Source organism: Perognathus longimembris, chromosome 12 (genome assembly GCF_023159225.1).
Source record: "Perognathus longimembris pacificus isolate PPM17 chromosome 12, ASM2315922v1, whole genome shotgun sequence".
Classification (NCBI taxonomy): domain Eukaryota; kingdom Metazoa; phylum Chordata; class Mammalia; order Rodentia; family Heteromyidae; genus Perognathus; species Perognathus longimembris.
The window spans coordinates 26,364,012-26,383,762 of record NC_063172.1 but is presented as its reverse complement, the minus strand read 5'-3'; the positions used below and the strand labels follow the sequence as shown (position 1 = coordinate 26,383,762).

General features: G+C 33.8%; 1 protein-coding gene across 21 annotated transcripts in view; it reads left to right on the top strand.

Annotated features, from left to right (window-relative positions):
• Nucleotides 1–19,751, top strand: part of Rims2 (regulating synaptic membrane exocytosis 2) — a 380,757-nt gene that overhangs the window by 73,833 nt on the left and 287,173 nt on the right. For 10 of the 21 annotated variants that reach the window (XM_048358550.1, XM_048358560.1, XM_048358546.1 and 7 more), the window contains one exon: nucleotides 1,914–1,925. The exons of the other annotated variants lie outside the window; for them this stretch is intronic. In XM_048358550.1, the coding sequence (XP_048214507.1) occupies nucleotides 1,914–1,925 (12 nt within the window). The remainder of the gene's footprint in view (nucleotides 1–1,913; nucleotides 1,926–19,751) is intronic. 21 annotated transcript variants of the gene reach the window in all.

The following is a 19,751-nucleotide window of genomic DNA, read 5'->3' as shown; positions in this document are numbered from 1 at the left end:
GATTACAACTCTTTAATTCCCCTCAACTACTGTAGCTTTCTAAATATTTAGCATGTAAGAGGTCACGTTGACTGACTGAATATTGTACTTGTCTTGCTTGCCACGGACTATATTAGTCTGGGCCAAACTGCTTTTTTCCTGGTCATGGCGCTTGAACTTTGGGCCTGGGCACTGTCCCTGAGTTTCTTTTGTTTAAGGATAGTGCTCTTGAACCACAGGGCCACCTCTGTCCCCTTCCCTTCCCTCCCCTCCCCTCCCCTCCCCTCCCCTCCCCTCCCCTCCCCTCCCCTCCCCTCTCTCTGTCTGTCTCTGTCTCTGTCTCTGTCTCTGTCTCTCTCTCTCTATTTTGAATAGTTTATTCTCGCTCTGTCTGGCTTTGAACTGTGATCCTCAGATTTTCTGAGAAGCTAGGATTATAGACAAGAGCCACCAGCACCCAGCTTGGGACATACTTTTTAGAAAATTTATTTTTATTATCTTTAATAGTACAAAGGAATTTTCATTCAACAAAGCAGTTTATTAATATAACACATCTTGATCATTATCTCCTGCCCCCTTAAAAAAATCCAGCTCTTTGGTGATGCTCCTCACTGTGAAACTGTTTCCTTAAAGTTGGCAAACCAAATTTGTAGATGAAAAAGTTAAACTACAGGGGGGGCGGGGGAGAGGGAGGGAGGAAAGGAAGAAGGGACAGAGAGAAAGAGAGGCCTAGAGAATATTGTAAGATATCTTTGGTTGTGTGCAGTGACTTTATATAATAATCTGTAGCATTAATGTTAGTAACATAGGAAACAGTCAAGGCCAAGTAACATACAGTATGCATTCCTGTCCCTTCTGTATAATTTCTTATGTTTTAATAATATAGATGATCAGTTATAGAATGAAATGTCAGACACTATTCTGAGAGCATTCCATGTTATTGTACATAATTCTCAGTAAACTCTATCAAATAAACATTTAATTCCCTATTTTGTAGTTGAGAATATAAAGACAGAGATAGGTAAACTGCACAAGATATATAAGTACAGGTGTTGCTTAAAGATTTAAATATGGGTTTGTGTGATTGCCATCTTCTTACTTATTGACACCTTTATTTCTAAGAAACATTGGTACCTTAAAAGGACATGATTTTGATATATGCAAATTATTGTAATAAATCATGTCATTATTGTTGCTTTATTATTTTTACTATTATCATGATTTTATACTTAAAAATATAACAATAGAGTTTAGTTTTCAGTCTGCCTAAATAGGTACTTTAGCTGAATTATGTCTCTTATTTCACTTTGTACCTTTATAATGGGAAACAGATCCACAGTTGCCCATTGTAATCAATAATACTTTATATTTAATGACTTATTCAATTATTTTTTTAAGTTATATGGCATTTAGAAGTCTTAAATTAATGAAACACAAATGACTAGAAGCATTATGCATATCAAAGTTATGTAAAATGTAAATTCATGTAAAATTACCTTTTGTCTACTTTTGATAAATGATGGAATAAGAGACAAACAATGATTCTATTTCTCTTTGTCCATAAGAGCTTTATTCCTAAACATTTAAAAAGTTTTTCCTGTTGAGCTTGGTATTTAATTAGGATTTTATTTGTGAAGAGAGCACTCTCTGCTTTTCTGATGTTTGGATATTTGATTGCTTTTATGGTTATTGTTTGTGCATTTTAACATACTGAAGTGAATGAAATGCATGGAAAAAAATTTCCATCCTAAAATTTTAAATTAAAAATCTAAAATTTTAGATTTCAGTAAGAATGTAACTTATTGTCAGAAGTTTTGTTCTATTAGTAAAGTATTATTAAATACTTAATTTTTATAAAAGAATGGAATTAATAATTTCTTTTTTGTTTTGTCTTTCTGTCTTTTAAAACTTGCTTTCGTGGATATTCACACCAGGAGGACAAAGTGGTTAGAGTCTTTTTCTTTCTGTCTAATATAATTTTTGTTATTGCCAATTTTGCTTTATATTTAATTTATATATTTCTAAATATTTTGTTACATTTGTATTGCATGATAAACAGTATGGCATACTTAAGCATGCTGATTTTTCTGAAAAGTACATTATTATAAATGAAAATTGTGTATTTCATTTTTATTATAAGGCTTATCTTTTAATAATTTGGTACTCTTCAAGATCACACAACATTATTATAAGAATTCCTTTAATCTTACAATGTTTCTCTAAATACATCACTGTACTGAGCAGATTTTTTTAGAATGACGTTTTTGATTTAGTATAAAATCCGTCTTTGTAATAATGAGTTACAGTAACATTGAATTGAGATTTACTGACGTATTTTATGTTTTTCTTTTAATACTATTCCAATAGTGTGTTTTGGAAGTTAGTAAATAATGTCTTATACTCTTACATTTTATATAAAATGTTTATCATTTAACAATAGATGGGTAGGATTGGACTTCAGGGTTGCTTTCAGTCTGGTAATGTCTGCTTTAAGAGGTCTGATTTGGATTTGGATTTGCTCTGGAGAGAAGTGACTATCTGTAAATATAGATTTAAAAAAATCTTTGTGTTTTGCTTGACATAAAACCTAGGGTAAATCCATTAGATGAGATATGTTAAGCCATGCTTTTTTTTTTTTTTTTTTTTTTAACTGTGTTGAGCCTATCACTTCCCTTCAAAGTCTTCAGGTACTGATTTCAGTTGGTAATGGTACATGTAGTAACAAACTTTGAATATGGGTTTAGGGAAGGGAAAGGGAATATCAAAATTGAGAGACAACGGATAAAAAGACAAACGAATCCAAAATAATACTTGCAAAATCATTTGGTGTAAACCAACTGAACAACTAATGGAGGGAGAGGGAAAAGGGGAGGGGGGAATGAGGGAGGAAGTAACAAGAACCCATAGACTTACATATGAAACTGTAACCCCTCTGTACATCACTTTGACAATAAATAATTATTAAAAAAACAAAAAATGATATTTCTGAGTAGAAATAAGAACAGTTTCTTCTTTTAAGCCTATACATCTAAATTATAAAATTGTCCAGCAAAATTTTGAGGCAGTCTTGAAGATGCACAGGTCAATTTGTTGCATAACAGGTCAATTTGATACCCAAATTGCAAGAACTCAAGCTACACTGTGTGCATATGTGAAAATATCACAGTGAAACCCCATCACATTACAAGTGTACATTAACTCAAAAGTAAAATAAAAAAAATGCAAGAGCTATTCAACTTCTGAATTGTAGGGTAAGATAAAAGTATTTTTCAACCACATAAAAACTATGCTACTTTGTAGATTTAGAACACAAAACTAAACTCACCACCACTTTTATAAAGATATTCTTTATGTAGAGCTGTTCACCAGAACTTCCAATAGTGATGAAAATGTATTATATTTTCAGTATCCAATGTAGTAGGTCTATTGCAGAGGAGCGATTGAACACTTGAAAAACACTACACTGGAAAACTAAATATAAATTTAAATGCCATATGTAACTAGTGGGTAAAGATACTCTAAGCCTTGAATTAAAATGTTCTCTTACTATTCAACTGCTAAGAAAATAGATAAATCCTTGCAATCATGTTAGTAGTATGATACATATACTAGCAAGTAGTCATAAAATCCATAAATTGCCAAGAAATGTAATATTAACATCAGTTTCATATAAAGCTAGGAAGATAATGAACAAAAATTATCCTCACAAAGAGTAGAAATAGGAGATATGAGTAGCAGTGGTCAAGGGGAGGGACGACCTTATAAGTGGCCAATCAGAGGTAGTCAGACAGAATAAACAAGGAAATGAAGACCCTCATTTGTGGGAATTATGGCATGTTATACATTTGCCAATGTATACTGCTCAATTTTCTCTTTATGAATGAGAGTTTTTTTTAAAAATTACATTCACTTCATTTTGTGTCCATTATTGTGTATTGAGTGTTGGGAGCAATTTATTTTTCACTGTTTAGGTCAGTCATTCACAGTGATCCAAATTGTACATTCAGGGATGGAAAGATTGTTACTCTGGATTTGGAGGTAGACTGTATAAGGAATGAGACTTTGGTATTGTTTCTTTTAGGAAGAAGGAAGGAAAATGTGTTAAATATAAAAAATATATATGTAATGTAATGCTGATTAGTTTTAAGAATAGACTTACAGACCCTGCTCCATGGTGGTCTCAAAAGACATTCTCATTTTCCTTTTTTCTTGCACTCCTCATTACAGAGATTTGAAAAATGTAAAACCTTTTAATGGAAAAATGATGTCCTGACTTAATATGCCACTTGTGAAAATGAAGGAAGGGTGAAGGGTATTGGAGTACTTAAATGTGACATAATTTACTCACTGATCTAAGACTATCTGAAATCTTTTCCTAATGTCAAAAAAATTCCTTCCTCAAATTTGTTTTGGTTTTTTTTTTTTTTGGCCAGTCCTGGGCCTTGGACTCAGGGCCTGAGCACTGTCCCTGGCTTCTTCCCGCTCAAGGCTAGCACTCTGCCACTTGAGCCACAGCGCCGCTTCTGGCCGTTTTCTGTATATGTGGTGCTGGGGAATCGAACCTAGGGCCTCGTGTATCCGAGGCAGGCACTCTTGCCACTAGGCTATATCCCCAGCCCCTCCTTCCTCAAATTTGTTTCTGTCACTAGTAATAATTTTTTAATTTCTTATACTCAAAAGTATTTCTAGTGGAAATACTAATAGCAATGCAGTTTGTAGCAAGGAAACCATACAGACATCTAGATTTGGTGATTATCAGTATCATTCACTTGATATGTTATGATATCAATATCATTCATAATTCAATATTCAGAAATACTAAACTTGGAAAAAAGTATACAGGAATGTTTTATACTTAATTGTTGCAATGTACAACAATATCATTACATATAATTAATTATATACAATTTATTACATGTAAATTAACAAAAGATTAATAAAAAAAGATTAGAGATTGAACTTTTCCTGAATAGTAAATATATTCTATTTCATTTAGACTCATAGTTAGGGACATTAGGTTGAATTAATTATACAGAAATGTTATATATAACACTTTACTGAAAATGACTGAGTGTTAAAGAGTTCATAGGAAGTTTAGGACATGGCATAGTATATTTATACAGTATATCTAATTCCCTGAGAGCAGACATAGGTCAAACATTTTGATTGGACAATTTTTCTAGATTTACTTTTTAGAGAGCTTTTTAAAGCAAATTATTCTGATTTTTGAATACCATTTTATTCAACTATAAATGAAAATGAGATTTCTTTATCAGGTATGTAATTCCCCTAACTATAAAATGATACAGATGAAAGTTTATGGCTGGTGATATAGAAGAAGTAAGTGGCTTTATAGGATGTTGAAGTTGAGATTTGGTAGATAAGAAGTAGTTGGATAAAGAGGCCAAAAAGTAGAGGTATCAAGAATGACAACTAGATTTTTGCATTGAATGAGTGTAGTTGTGATGAAGTTGGCCTGTGTAAGAAGAAACAGCCTGGACAGGGCAGGGAGCAAAGGGAATGACTTTAGTTATGGAAATAAAAGAATTTGAAGAACCTTTAGGAAACAAAGGATAAAGGACTATTACAGTTATTAAAGAATCGTGAGTGAAGAGCTGTGTGTGTGTGTGTGCGCGTGCGCACGCGCTTGAACACAAGGCCTTGAACTCTTGCTCAGCTTTATGTTCTTTTCAATGTGTCGTATCAAGTTTTTTTTTTCTCATGACAATTTCCATGCAACAGTGAACTGTGGGAGAAAGCCTAAGAGAAACTGAGGTAGGATGCAACTTTATAAAATGGTTAGAAATTCAAACTCAGCTCTCACAATTCCTGAAGCTCTATCATTTTGTTATCTTTGTGTTTTGGAGCCCCTTATCTTTTACTACATTAAGCCTTACTTTAGATTTTCTGAAATGGAGGTAATAAAATTATAGGAGAAAGAATGGTTAACTTATAGGGTTGTGTTTGTTTATGATTTCCTACCTTAGGCCTTTGAAAATGTTCTTTTCCAAGCATTTCATCCTGTTAGTGTAATATATCCAGCTTAAATTTTCTCACTAACACATATTATAATACAAAATAATACATTTTATTACAAAGCAATAGATTTCATTTTAAATAAGTATTTATGTTGCATTTTGATTATATTTATTCTTTCATTTCACTTTCTTATCCCTCTACCCTTTTCTACTTACCCTTTTCTTCTCACCAAATAATCTTGCATTCTCCCATTTTCATATTCTTCTCTCCCTCTCACCTTCCCTCCCCTTTTCCTTTCTTAAAAAAATCTAGCTTGTATAAGTGAAGAAAAATATGATATTTATCATTTTGAGTATGGCTTGTTCCCCTTAACATGATTATCTCTGGTTCTATTCATTTTCTGGCAAATGGCATGATTTCTTTAAATTTTTTTTTCCAGTTCTAGGTAGGGTTTGAACTCAGAGCCTCTTATGTGCTCAGTTGGCACCCTACTACATGGCTCATACCTCCGGCACATCATTTTGATGGCTGTTTTGGAAATGGCCTTTTTGGTAGACTTTCCTTGGTAGACTTTTCTGCCAAGATTGGCTGAGACCTCCAGGTCTCAGCTTTCTGAGTTGCTAATAGAGGTGTGAGCCACCAGCAGCCAGTATGTGTGTGTGTATATATATATATATGCATGCCACATTTTCTTTGTCTATTAACCCATTGGTGGGAACCTCAGCTGATTCTCTAACTTGGCTGTTGTGAATGGTGCCAATACATGTGTAGACATCTTTATTGTAAGCAAACTTACATTTCTTCGGGTTTATACCTGATTGGTATAGTTGGGTCATATGGTGCTTTTATTTTTGAGGAAACTCTATACCAATTTCTAATTTGCTAGCAGTGTATAAGGATTCCTTTTCACTGCACTTCCTCACTAGTATTTACTGTTTTTATTATCTGGATGTTAGCCATTATGATTCCATGTAGTTTTGATTTAAATTTCCCCAGTGGATAAATATGCTGAGCATTTTTATTTTTATTGGCCATTTGTACTTTTTTTTTTGAAAACTGTTTAGTTCACTTATTGATTGGGTTATTTATTCTTTGGTGTTAAATTCTTTGATTTCTTCATGTAATCTGGCTATTAATCTCCTATTGAATGAGTAGCTGGCAGATTCTCTCCCATTCTGAGTGTTTCTTCACCGTAGTAATTGTTTCCTTTGCTGGGCAAAAGCTTTATAGTTTGATGCAATACCATTTGTCGTGTGTGTGTATGTGTGTGTGTGTGTGTGTGTGTGTGTGTGTGCGCTTGAGGCTTGAACTCAGGGCCAGGACACTGTCCCTGAGCTTTTGTGCTCAAGGCACACTATCACTTCAGCCATAGACCTACTTCTGAGTTTTGGGTGGTTAATTGGGGGTAAGAATCTCACAAATTTTTCTGGCCAGGCTGGCTTTGAACCGTTATTCTTAGATCTCAACCTCCTTAGTAACTACAATTATAGGCATGAGCTACCAGTACCCAGATTTTCATTTATTTATTTATTTTTTGCTATTATTTCCTAAGTTTCGTGGAGTCATCTTCAGAAAGTTGTTGCTGGTGCCTATTTGGAAAAGTGTCTTTCCTATGTTTCCCTTCGGTGACTTTAAAATTTCAGATCTTTGAATTGGTTTTTGTACAGAATATGAGATAGAAATATATCTAGTATCTGTTTTCTACAAGTGGATATACAAGTTTGTTCAACACAATTGGTTGGAAACACAACATAATTGATCAACCAATTGTGGGGTAGGGTTTGCTCTGACATGTGTTTTAGGCATCTTTGATGAAAATCAGGCTGAAGGTGTTTAACTTTATATTTTGATCATTTATTCTACTAATTCAATTATATATCTGTTTTTTTTTGTGTGCCAATACCATTGTGTTTTTCTTACTGTGTCTCAGTAGTATAATATGAAATCCATTGTAAATTTATTTTGTTTTTATTTATTTATTATTTATTTATTTTTTGGCCAGTCCTGGGGCTTGAACTCAGGGCCTGGGCACTGTCCCTGGCTTCCTTCTGCTCAAGGCTAGCCCTCTGCCACTTGAGCCACAGCACCACTTCTGGCCATTTTCTATATATGTGGTGCTGGGGAATCGAACCAAGGGCTTCATGTATACAAGGCAAGCACTCTTACCACTAGGCCATATTCCTAGCCCCCTGTAAATTTCTTATGTTACTGATTAAACATTTTTTTTTTCATTTCTTTTTTGTCAAAGTGATGTATAGAGGGGTTACAGTCTCATATGGAAGGCAATGAGTACATTTCTTATCTAACTTATTACCTCCTCCCTCATTCCCCTCCCCCCCCCCCCCCACTCTGGTTTTGAGAAACAGTTTCACTATGTAGCTCAGGCTGTCCTGGAACTTGCTATGGTTGGCCTTGAACATATCTCTTGCTTCAATCTCCACAGTGCTAGGATTCAGTATTATTCTTTTACTTAGGATTGCTTTGCCTATGTAGAATTTTTTTGTGCTTCCACTTAAATTATCTGAGTGCTTTTCTACTTCTGTGAAGGATGTTATTAGAATTTTGATGGGGATTGAATGAATCTATAGCTTGATTTTAATAATGTGGCTGTTTTACTATTTTTTTTTTTTTGTACTAATCCTGGGGTTTGAGCTCAGAGCCTGGGTACTCTTCCTGAGCTTTTGTACTCAAGACTAGAGCTCTGCCACTTAGGACATAGCTCCATTTCTGGCTTTTTTGATGGTTAATTGGAGACAAAAGTCTTATGGACTTTCTTGCCCAGGCTGGCTTCAAACTGTGATTCTCAGATCTCAGCCTCCCCAGTAATTAGTATAATAGGTGTAAGCAACCAGTGCCAAGCCATTTTCATAATGTTAATTCTTCTAAATTAAGAGCATGGGAAGTCTTCTAATGTCTTCTTGAATTCTTTTTTTTCGGTGTTTTATAGTTTTCATGGTAGAGTCTTTTACTTTCTTGTTTAGGTTTATTTATACTTTTTTTCCCCTTTGAAGTTATTGTGAATGATTGTTTTCTTGATTTCATTCTCAGTATGTTTGTTATTGCTATGTAGAAGTACTGATTTTTGATGTCACTTTATCTCTTGCTACTTTCAGAACTGTTTAAGAGGTCTAAGAGTTTTCTGGTGGAGTTTTTGAGTCTGTAGCGTATATGATCATATTATTGTGCCCAACTTTTAATTTTTTACTAATTATAGTTTATGTTAATCTTTCTGTGAATGATGTTTGTGTGTTTTTCAAAATTGGATAGAAATACCTGTGAGAAATTTTCGTTGTACTATTTATCCTTTGTCCTTTCTGTTTATTCTCTACATGTTTAGGTAGTCTGAAATAATCAAAAGTAGTTTAATATTATGGTTCTCATGAAAGCAAGATGCTTTATTAAGCACTAGCAGTTTCATTGTATTTTAAAAATGGGAACAGAGGGGCTCAAATAAGGCAGAAAAGGAAAAAAAAATAAAGTTTTCATATTTGTCTGGATGTCCATTTTGAAACATTTCCAAATATCTAGCAATTTACTGAAAAATTATATTTAAATGATTAACAAGTATAATTTATTAACCATTACAATTAAACTATTTAGAATATCCTATATTTATTTTTGAAATAATGTTTTAAATATTTCTAAAACTTAAGATTATTTATAAAATGTGGAAATGATACATGTATGTGTGTGAGCATATGTTGTTTGTTGTTTTGAGACAGAGTCTCATTAGCTGGATTCTATGTGGCCCATTTTGGGTCTAGTGGTCTCTATTGGTACTTTCCTAGAATGTCAGAACTTTTCAGTACATCATCCTACACTTCCCTGGCCTACAAAGTTTCTGCTGATTATTCTGCTGAGAGTTTCATTGTAGTGAGATGCTTTTCATTCTTCTGCTGTCTTTACTATTCTGTCTGGCTTTTGAGAATTTGATTTAATGTGAAATCTGCTTAATTTAGGTAACTTTATTGAGATATAATTCATGTATCATGCATTTCACCCATTTAAACTTTATACTCTAACAGTTTTAATACATTCACTAAACTACTGCCATTCCATGATCAATATTAGCACATTTTCATCACCAAAGTAATAAAAACTCCTGGCTGGCACCAGTTATTCTCAAATATTACTTATTCCTCTATTCTTTTTCCTCAATGTCTAGTTTGCTGATTGTAGGCATTTTTCTATCTTTATCTAACTTCAATTATATATCCTTTGTTGGACATCCTCTTTCCCTTCGGTAACCACCATTCCACTTTGTCTTCTGTGACTTTAGTGCTTAGATTTCACATATGAGTGAGGTCATGTATTTGTTTCCAGTATGTGGCTTGTTCCATTAACATAATATCCATATTCATACTAATGTATTCATCCATGTGTCATAGATTTAGTTCTTTTGAAGGGTGGATAAGTTTTGTTGTATAGAATACTATATGCACATTTTCTTTCTATAACTATAATTTTCCATAAATCAGGTTATGAATATAATGCTTCATAGTTAATGTCATGCCTTCTATAGTAATCCCCAGTTTCCCCCTCTTTCCTACTCTCAAGTTATGTAGTTCATTTTTCACGTAATGTACATAGGTTGTAATAGCTGCATTTGTTCACCCTTTCTCCCACTATTCATGTGCAAATGCCCTTTGCCCTGACCCTGAAATATATTTCCATTTCTTGATACATATTTTGATAAACAATACATTTTGGATTCCTCCCCTCACTATAGCCGTCTTTAGTCAGTTTGTATATAAATCTCATAGAGCCTTATATCTGTTAACATGCATATTTGTATTTTAGGTTTAGCTTCCACATATTTTTCTTTTAGAGCTCGCTTCTCAGTCTGGTTTATTTCACTTAACATGATTTTTCCTAGGTCTAACCATTTCCCTGTAAATGAAATATTATTGTTTCTTATGAATGAGTAAAATTCAATTTTAGACACAAACACACAGACACACACACACACACACCACATTTTCTTGACCCAGTCATCCATTTTGGGCATCTGGTCTGGTTCCATAACTTGGCTATTGTGAAGTAGTACACCAATGAACATGGATGTGTATGTGTATTTATTATATTTTGACTCATAATGCTCTGGGTAAATGCCCAAGAGTGGTATTGCTGGATAATAGAGTAGTTCTATATTTAGTTTTTTGAGGACTTTCCAAATTGACATCAAGAGTGAGATGGAATGTCAATGTTGTTTTGATTTGCATTTCCTATGCCTAAGAATGTTGAGCATCTCATGTATCAATTGCCATTTTTACTTCTTCCCCTCTTTAGAGAAGTCCCTCTTTAGCTTCATTGGGTTATCAATTTTTTTTTGGGGGGGGGTAGGTTAGCTTCTTGAGCTGTTGGTCTATTTTGGATATTAGCCTCTCATCGGCTGTATAGCTGGTAAATATCTCCCAATCTGTTGTCTTTTCGTTTAGTGACTATGTCCTTTGTTGTACACACATTTTCTTTAGCCATTCATCTATTGATGGATATCTAGGCTAATTGCATATTTTGGCTATTATGAATATAATAGCCAATGAATGAATGAATACAGTGAACATGAGGTCAAGCATGTCTTCAACATTCTCATTTCATTTCCTTTGGATGTTTACTCAGTAGTGAGGTTTCTGGGTCATATGGTCGAATTGTTAGCTTTTTGAGGAACTATCAATTTTTTTCCTTTGAAAATGTCTCTACTAATTTACCTTCTTTTCAAATGGGGTTCTCATTTCTTCATATCTTCACACTTCACGGGAAGCTTCCATATTATTTAACATTTAAAAATTATGTCAGGCATATAAAAGCAACTTAGCTAACACTGGCTAGACTGGCCCTTTTATACCAGTGTCTTAACTTTTAGTTCAGTTATTTGATCTTAAGAAAAGTTACAAAGTAAAAGTGAATAGGCAATTAAATATTGTGACTCAGTCCCATTTTTCATTTATTCTCCAGTTACTGGTGTGTATTTCAAAGGATTTCTTCTTCTTAGTCTTAAGTACTAGTGGTTTCCAGGAACAAGGCACAGTATTTGGTAGACTGTTCATTGGATCAGTGTTTTGTTTTTAAATCATAGACTAAGTCTTTAAGAAGTATTGTTTTGAAGCTGGAAGTGAAGCTGTGGCTCAAGCTTTGAGTACAAAAGCTCTGAGACAGTACCCAGCCCATGATTTCAAGCCCCAGGACTGGCACCAAAAAGAACCCTTAAAACAAGAGCTGATGTTATATATCCATGTATTGCTTTTGGATGCTGTTTTTATTATATTGGGTGATGAAACTAGGTGGAAATGTGCACAGACAAAAAAGGTATGCTCTGTTCTGGAGCCAGTAGTAGGAATTAAAGTTCAGTGCTTTGTTATAATAAACTCTCTGGGTTCAAACTATGGAGAGCCCACCAGCATGTAGTATATCTGAGACCTGGCCAAATTGGATCTCTAATAATAGCTCTGTATTAGCTAGAGAGTGTATTAGCTAGAGAGTGATTGACCTGGGTTCTCAATGCATGGTAGTAATTCCTTAGGGACTTGTGTCTGTTAGGAAGAATATTCTAGATTACCTTTTTGCCCAAAATTTATTTTTAGGCATTTGTCATAATAGAATTTGCTGAGTTGTTCATATGCCTTTTAAAATTGTTGACACATTAATCTTTTTAGGATTGAGGAAAGTTATTTAGATGAAGATTATATCCACCAAGGCTAATATTAACAACATAGTGCTGGGATTTATTGTGATGATGAGAAAGTAGGGGGATGGCCAACTCAAAGTAAGGTAATATTCACTAGGGATATAGACAAAGTATCTCATACAACAGAATCCATGAAGATCCAAGAAACATTAACTTGATTAAACACATTTGGTTGGTGGACAGGAAAAGATAAAGGGAAACTTATTTGCTATTGGAATTTAATTACCCTGAGTATGAGATCTAGAGTGGCATTTTACTGAATTTTCTGCCTGATCTTCTGCTATTCTTCTATTCAAATGTTGAATTTCAGTCTTTTGAGTTGCATGTTTAATTAAAGAGACAGCATTCTATCTAATGTTTTTCTTTCTTTTCACACATTGTTTATCCTTTCTATTTTGTTCATCTAACAAACTCAGATTTTTTTTGTAAATTCAATTAGATATTCTTTCTTGAAGAAACTAAAATTTTAGGAACTCTTTCTTAGTATTTTCTACATGCTGTTATTGCTTTCTTATCACTTTGCACTTTGATTTATTTTTATTATGTCTTACATATTACTTTTCTGAAGGCAGAAACTGTTTTATTCTTTTGTCATAAAAATCTAACAATTACTAAAAGAGATACGTATATGATTAAAATTAAGATTATTTAGCAATCAGTAGGCCCCATGTATCAACCAATCAGAATGGAAAGCTGACTAATCAGAATAGACACACTACTGCTCTATAATCTTTGGTTACTGGTTTGATATTAGTTTTGGGTCTATGCCTGTTGACTGAATTAGTGAGAAGTAGTTAAGAGCTTTTTATCCTTTTTTTTCTCTTCTATATAGTGGTTTAATACAATTATTAGTCCTTTTGGAATGAGTAAAATATATTTTTGTTATGAATATGGTTTTAAAGTTAATAGAAGGGAATGAGTTGAGAGAAATATTTCTTTACTATTGCAGAAAACATTTAAAATTTCAAGTTCATATTTTTCTTTTTTTATTTCATGAAAGATTATGTTATATAAGAGCTGAAATGGAAAGAGACTTAACTTTGCCAAAGTCATTTTAGTTAAATAATAAAATAAAATGTATTAGTGACCTATAATACCATATGTACATACAGCTTCGGGGGTGAAGATATGATCCTATTTAGATATGAGTACTTTGCTAGGAATGGTTGATAATAGTTAATAAATTATTTTCTAATTTATCTATAATGGATTAGTTTAGTAACTAAGTATTACTGCTCATATTTATTTCAAATGACTGTAGTATGGATTTTTTGTAAATTTTTCTTGTCAAGAATTATTGATAAAAATAGTTGATTTAGAATTGTTAATAAAAATTTGTTTAGGAATATTCTATATTTGCCATTTCAAAAATAATACTGACATGCTTCTTTTTTCCAATTGCTTACATTAGATACTTCTGAAAATATAAACAAGGAACTTTTTGTTTTATTTTGTACCAGTCCTGGGACTTGAACTAAGTAAGGGCCTGGACACTGCCCCCGAACTTTCTTTTTTGTTCAAGGGTACCACTTGAGCCACAGCTCTACTTCCAGCTTTTTTTTGGTGGTTAACTGGAGATAATAGTCTCATGGACTTTCCTGTTCCACCTGGCTTTGAACCACGATCCTCAGAGGTCAGCCTTCTTAGTAGCTACTTTTACAGGCATGAGTCCTCATCTCCGGGCAAATAAGGAAACATTTTTGAAAAACTATCTTCAAAGTAGATTTTCAAATATAAGTCATATTTTAGTTTTCTTTTAAAATAGGTACATTTCTATTCCTTATTTTTCTTTATTTCTTTTCTTCCTTTTTCTTTTTGTTTTGAGACCAGGACTTTCTATGGAGACCTTGAACTTGCAATCCTGCTGCCTCAGCCTTCTGATTACAGCTGTGTGCTATCACATCTAACTTCTGATTTTTCTATTCTAATGCTCTTAATCATAATAGCTGTTGTATTGTAATTAATAATAGTAGAGTGCTTATGTTTATATTTATGCAACACCGTTGATGCACCTCTGTGCCAGTTGGTAAATCTCAGCAATTGAGAAAACTAGAGAGACATTTTGTAACAAAGACCTTTATGCTATGTATTTAAAATATATACCATGATTTTTAAATTCCCAAGCTATATGCAGCAGCAGTAAATATACTGAATTCACTTATAGTTATGGAAATTTAATATATATTACATCAATAATAAATGATTTAGAAAGTACTAACTAAATATTCTGAACAGGGATTTAAAAATTAGACACAGTTTTTCCTCATCAAGGAACTCAATTATCTTCATTTTATACACAGAAAACAGAGAAAATAGGTCGGACAATTTGCCCAAAGTCCCACAACTATTAGTTGTTAAATTTGGGATGGTTTAATTCAGGACTTCCCTAATGCTTATCTTTGGATTGATCTGATCAATAGTATCTGGAAAGAGCTTTTAAAAATTGAATACTTTTCAGCACTCATTAGACTGACTAAATGAGAATATCTTAAGATGGTACTGGGGAATCTTTTTTTACAGTTACTAATGCTTAGTCAGGTGATGCCACTGTTTTCTTTAAGTAAGGATTGTTCCATACTGAATTCTAGGCCTTGCTTTTTTCTCAGTTTGACACACTAAGAAATCAGTATGTCATGAAGCCTGAAATTCTAAAGATAGACTATGCATGAAGAATAAAATTATGTGAGGTAATCAAAGCCTTAAGCCTTAAAGCAGTAATTCATAAATATGAACCCTGTGATTCATAAATATGAGCCTAGATTTGTATATCTGTTTTATGCCTTAATTTATAATGGCTAAGAAATGATTAATTTTGGTGAATGTTGTTTTATGTTAACATAGAAAGTTAACATTCTGTTAGTGTTTAGGATTATGTAGCTTTTTTTTGTTGTTGGTCAGAAGTCATGACTCAAATTGTTATGACTCAAGAAGAGATTGGGGAAGAATATACATCCTTAACATGCTAACTTGGAGCTCAAAATATATTTTCCTGAGAAGCAACTTTAAAAGTGGCAATTAAATAGAATATTCATGATTATTACTGCATAAGCAATATTTACTTAAGTTAGATGCCTGTGGCTTCTTGGCAGCAGGTGGAATACCTCAGCAGGCAAGACCTGCTTACAAGAGTTATTTATCCCACATGACCCCATTCAGAAAATATTGTGCACTTTAGCTCAATATAAGATGATTATGGATTGAAGACCTTGACTAATGTGGGAGTGGAAGAGCGACTGTATGTTATAACAAGTAGATAAGATTATAGTTCAGACCTTATCTTGGAAATGTGTTAATTTCAAGCCACTTTTTTCTTGTTAGTGCTGGGTTTTGAACTCAGGCATTAAGCTTGCTAGGTAAGTACTCTTTGTTTTTTGTTTTTTTTTTTGGCCAGTCCTGGGCCTTGAACTCAGTGCCTGAGCACTGTCCCTGGCTTCTTTTTGCTCAAGGCTAGCACTTTGCCACTTGAGCCAAAGCACCTCTTCTGGCCGTTTTGTATATATGTGGCACTGAGGAATTGAACCTAGGGCTTCATGTATTTGAGGCGAATGCTCTTGCCACTAGGCTATATTCCCAGTCCCTAGGTAAGTACTTTTGAGACAAACCTCAAGGCTTCCCCCCCCCCCCCTTTAATTATTTCTTACTCTTGCCTTTTGCCTGGAACCAGCATCCAATCCTTCTATATGCCTACCACATAGCTGAGATGTTAGATGTACCTCTCTTCTGCACAGTTTTGAACCTTTAATCCCCACATTTTAATTAGCATTAATTAGTTTCACAAAGGTCTTTCATTTTGAGATGTTTGTATTTGCATAGTGTATTTTTTTTTTTTTTTTGGCCAGTCCTGGGCCTTGGACTCAGGGCCTGAGCACTGTCCCTGGCTTCTTCCCGCTCAAGGCTAGCACTCTGCCACTTGAGCCACAGCGCCGCTTCTGGCCGTTTTCTGCATATGTGGTGCTGGGGAATCGAACCTAGGGCCTCGTGTATCCGAGGCAGGCACTCTTGCCACTAGGCTATATCCCCAGCCCTGCATAGTGTATCTTGATCAAACTTAATTCCTTCCTCATTCTTCTGTTCTTATTACATAAAACCATTCTCCAAAACCATTCTGCCAAACCATTCTCAATAAGCTTTAATGTTCCATTTTCATGCATGTACATAAGCGAGCCTCTATTTTTAACCTCATATATTTTTGAGATGACATCTAATAGTTTCATCTTAGTTACATAATTGCAAAGGGAATTAATCTTGTATATTATTTATGTTGACATTTTATATGTGTGTGTGTGTGTGTGTGTGTGTGTGTGTGTGTGTGTGTGTGTGTGTGTGTGTCCTGGTAGTGAGGCTTGAACTCAGGTTCTCATACTCTTCTTGCTCACTACTCTTTTTCTGCTCAAAGCCAGCACTCTACCACTTGAACCACACCTCCTATTCTAACAGTAAAACTCTTACATGCTTTAAAAAATAGCGCAATCTAAATAGTTTAGTATGATAATTTTCATGAGTATGAAAAAAAATCAAATACATGAAAAAAACTTTTGGACCACTGAAAGTTTTCTTTCTTTGTTTTTGTTTGAATTTTGTTGCCCATTCCATCTCTTCTACAGAATTTCCAAAGAATAGTATATATATGGCCAGTCCTGGGCCTGGGTGCTGTTCCAGAGCTTCTTTTGCTCAAGGCCAGGCCAGCACTCCACTTGAGCCACACTTCTACCTCTGCCTTTTTTTTTTTTTTTTTTTTTTTAGTAGTTAATTGGAGATGAGTCTCATGGACTTTTCTTGATCAGACTGTCGTTGAACTGTAATCCTCAGATCTTGGCCTGCTGAGTTGCTAGGATGACATGTGTAAGACTTAGTTTTAGAGACACAGGATAAAAAGACAGACGACTCCAAAAGCAATACTTGCAAAACCATTTGTTGTAATCCAACTGAACAACTCATGGGGGAAGAGGGAAAGGGGGAGGGGGGAGTGGGGAATGAGAGAGGAGGTAACAAACAGTACAAGAAATGTATCCAATGCCTAATGTATGAAACTGTAACCTCTCTGTACATCACTTTGACAATAAATAAGAAAAAAAGACTTAATTTTATAATGTTTCTTCTAAAATATGAGTACTATTTAATTGAAACATTAGGAAAATCTCAATGGCCACAAGGCTTATAGTTTTGAACAGATTCTACTGGATTAAGTTTAATTATGGTAATTATAAATACAACATTTACTAAAATAAGCATTTTGATGAAGTTATTAAAAATAAATGAATTTTTTTTACAGAAAACAGTTCTCAAGGGGATGATCAAGACTGCTTTCCTTTCAAAGTTGTCATAGATCTGTGGATTAATATTTTTCATCACTGATGTAGAATTCTGTACCAGTTTTATTTCTTTTATTTAAATAGATGTAATTATGAAAGGAATTTATTTACAATAATGCTTATAACTTAACATATAGGAATTGTAAGAATTCACTCAACTATTTTAGCTTTTTCCAAATTACATGACAAAAATTTAGAAATCTATTATCAGAAATTGTTTTCATTGTATAATTTGGGTTTTCTTAGAATTGTTGAAAGCACAGAATAGAACACATTAGGCTGTAAAATTTATTACACAGTTAGTGATTCATCTTGTCAGTTTCTGGGAAGTGTACCAAAATAAGAATTACCAAGAATTGTCAAATGACTACTCTTATTACTCTTGGATTTGGAGACACAGATACTCAAAGACTTGGGAATTACTAATTTTAGTACTTTTCCCAGTTATCATTTATATTGATAAAGTGATTTTGCCTTTTCATATTTTAAGATTTTTTATATAAGTATGTTTGAAAACATAGAACAAATGAGCTAAAGAAAAAAATAATTTTTGTTGATCAGTGAAATCTTACCTTGCTTTTCTGTTTAAATAAGTTTTCATATGTATCATTTGATAATATTTTGGTTTATTATTTGGTGTGGTTTCTTTTTTGTTTGTTTTTTAGAAAGGGCTTCACCATGTTGGTCAACTGATGTCAAGCTCACAGCTCTCCTTTCTCAGACTCTTTTTTTTTTTTTTTGGCCAGTCCTGGGCCTTGGACTCAGGGCCTGAGCACTGTCCCTGGCTTCTTCCCGCTCAAGGCTAGCACTCTGCCACTTGAGCCACAGCGCCGCTTCTGGCCGTTTTCTGTATATGTGGTGCTGGGGAATCGAACCTAGGGCCTCGTGTATCGGAGGCAGGCACTCTTGCCACTAGGCTATATCCCCAGCCCCCTTTCTCAGACTCTTGAGTGCTGGGATTATAGGCTTGTGCCTCCGTGCCTGGCTTAATGTGATTTCTTACTGTGACAAAAACTGTATCTGAGTAGAATCCACTTACTTGAAAAAATATAATGTCATCTATTAATATTAGTAACAGTTCCTGTTTTAATGATTACATCTGACATTCCAATCAGGACTCAAAAGTTTTGGGGATAGTTTATGAATATGAGTGTTTAAAGTTACAGGTATTATCCATAAGCTTATTTCTTGAGATTACTCACTAAGTCAATTTCACCTATGGTGATCTTTATATAAAGTTGCTGGCTAAAGCCAAAACAAACCTAAGTAGGGTTATTCAGAATTTTGAAATCCCTATCGATTCCTGAGCACATTTGTTGCTCATATTTTCATCAGCTATGTTCTCATTATGACTGGGACTGACTAGTGACATCTATAGATAATGAGTCTATGGTGTTGTCTATCATAGTTCTTGTCACAACCTAATGAATCTACTAGTAATTTTATGAATTTTATTAACTATGGTGGTATCTTTATAAGGTTTTAATAAAATTATACTGATGGGCTTATTAACTCTAGAAGTGTCCTAGTTACTTCTGTACATAATATTTAATTAGAATTTCACCTTTATTGCTTCTAGATTCATATTCATTGTGGTAAAGTGTTATCTTTACCACCTGGTAACCTTCATAGAGTTACATTTGATCCTCTTCTTTTTTAAGATTTCTTCTTCCAACATTTTCACTCTGATCTCCAATTTTAATGAAGTCTTCTAGGTGAACATAGTTTCTATTTTAAGAAAAGTTTAACTTGCATCCTCCATTTTGAAATTATGACTTTAATGCTACTGAAATGAT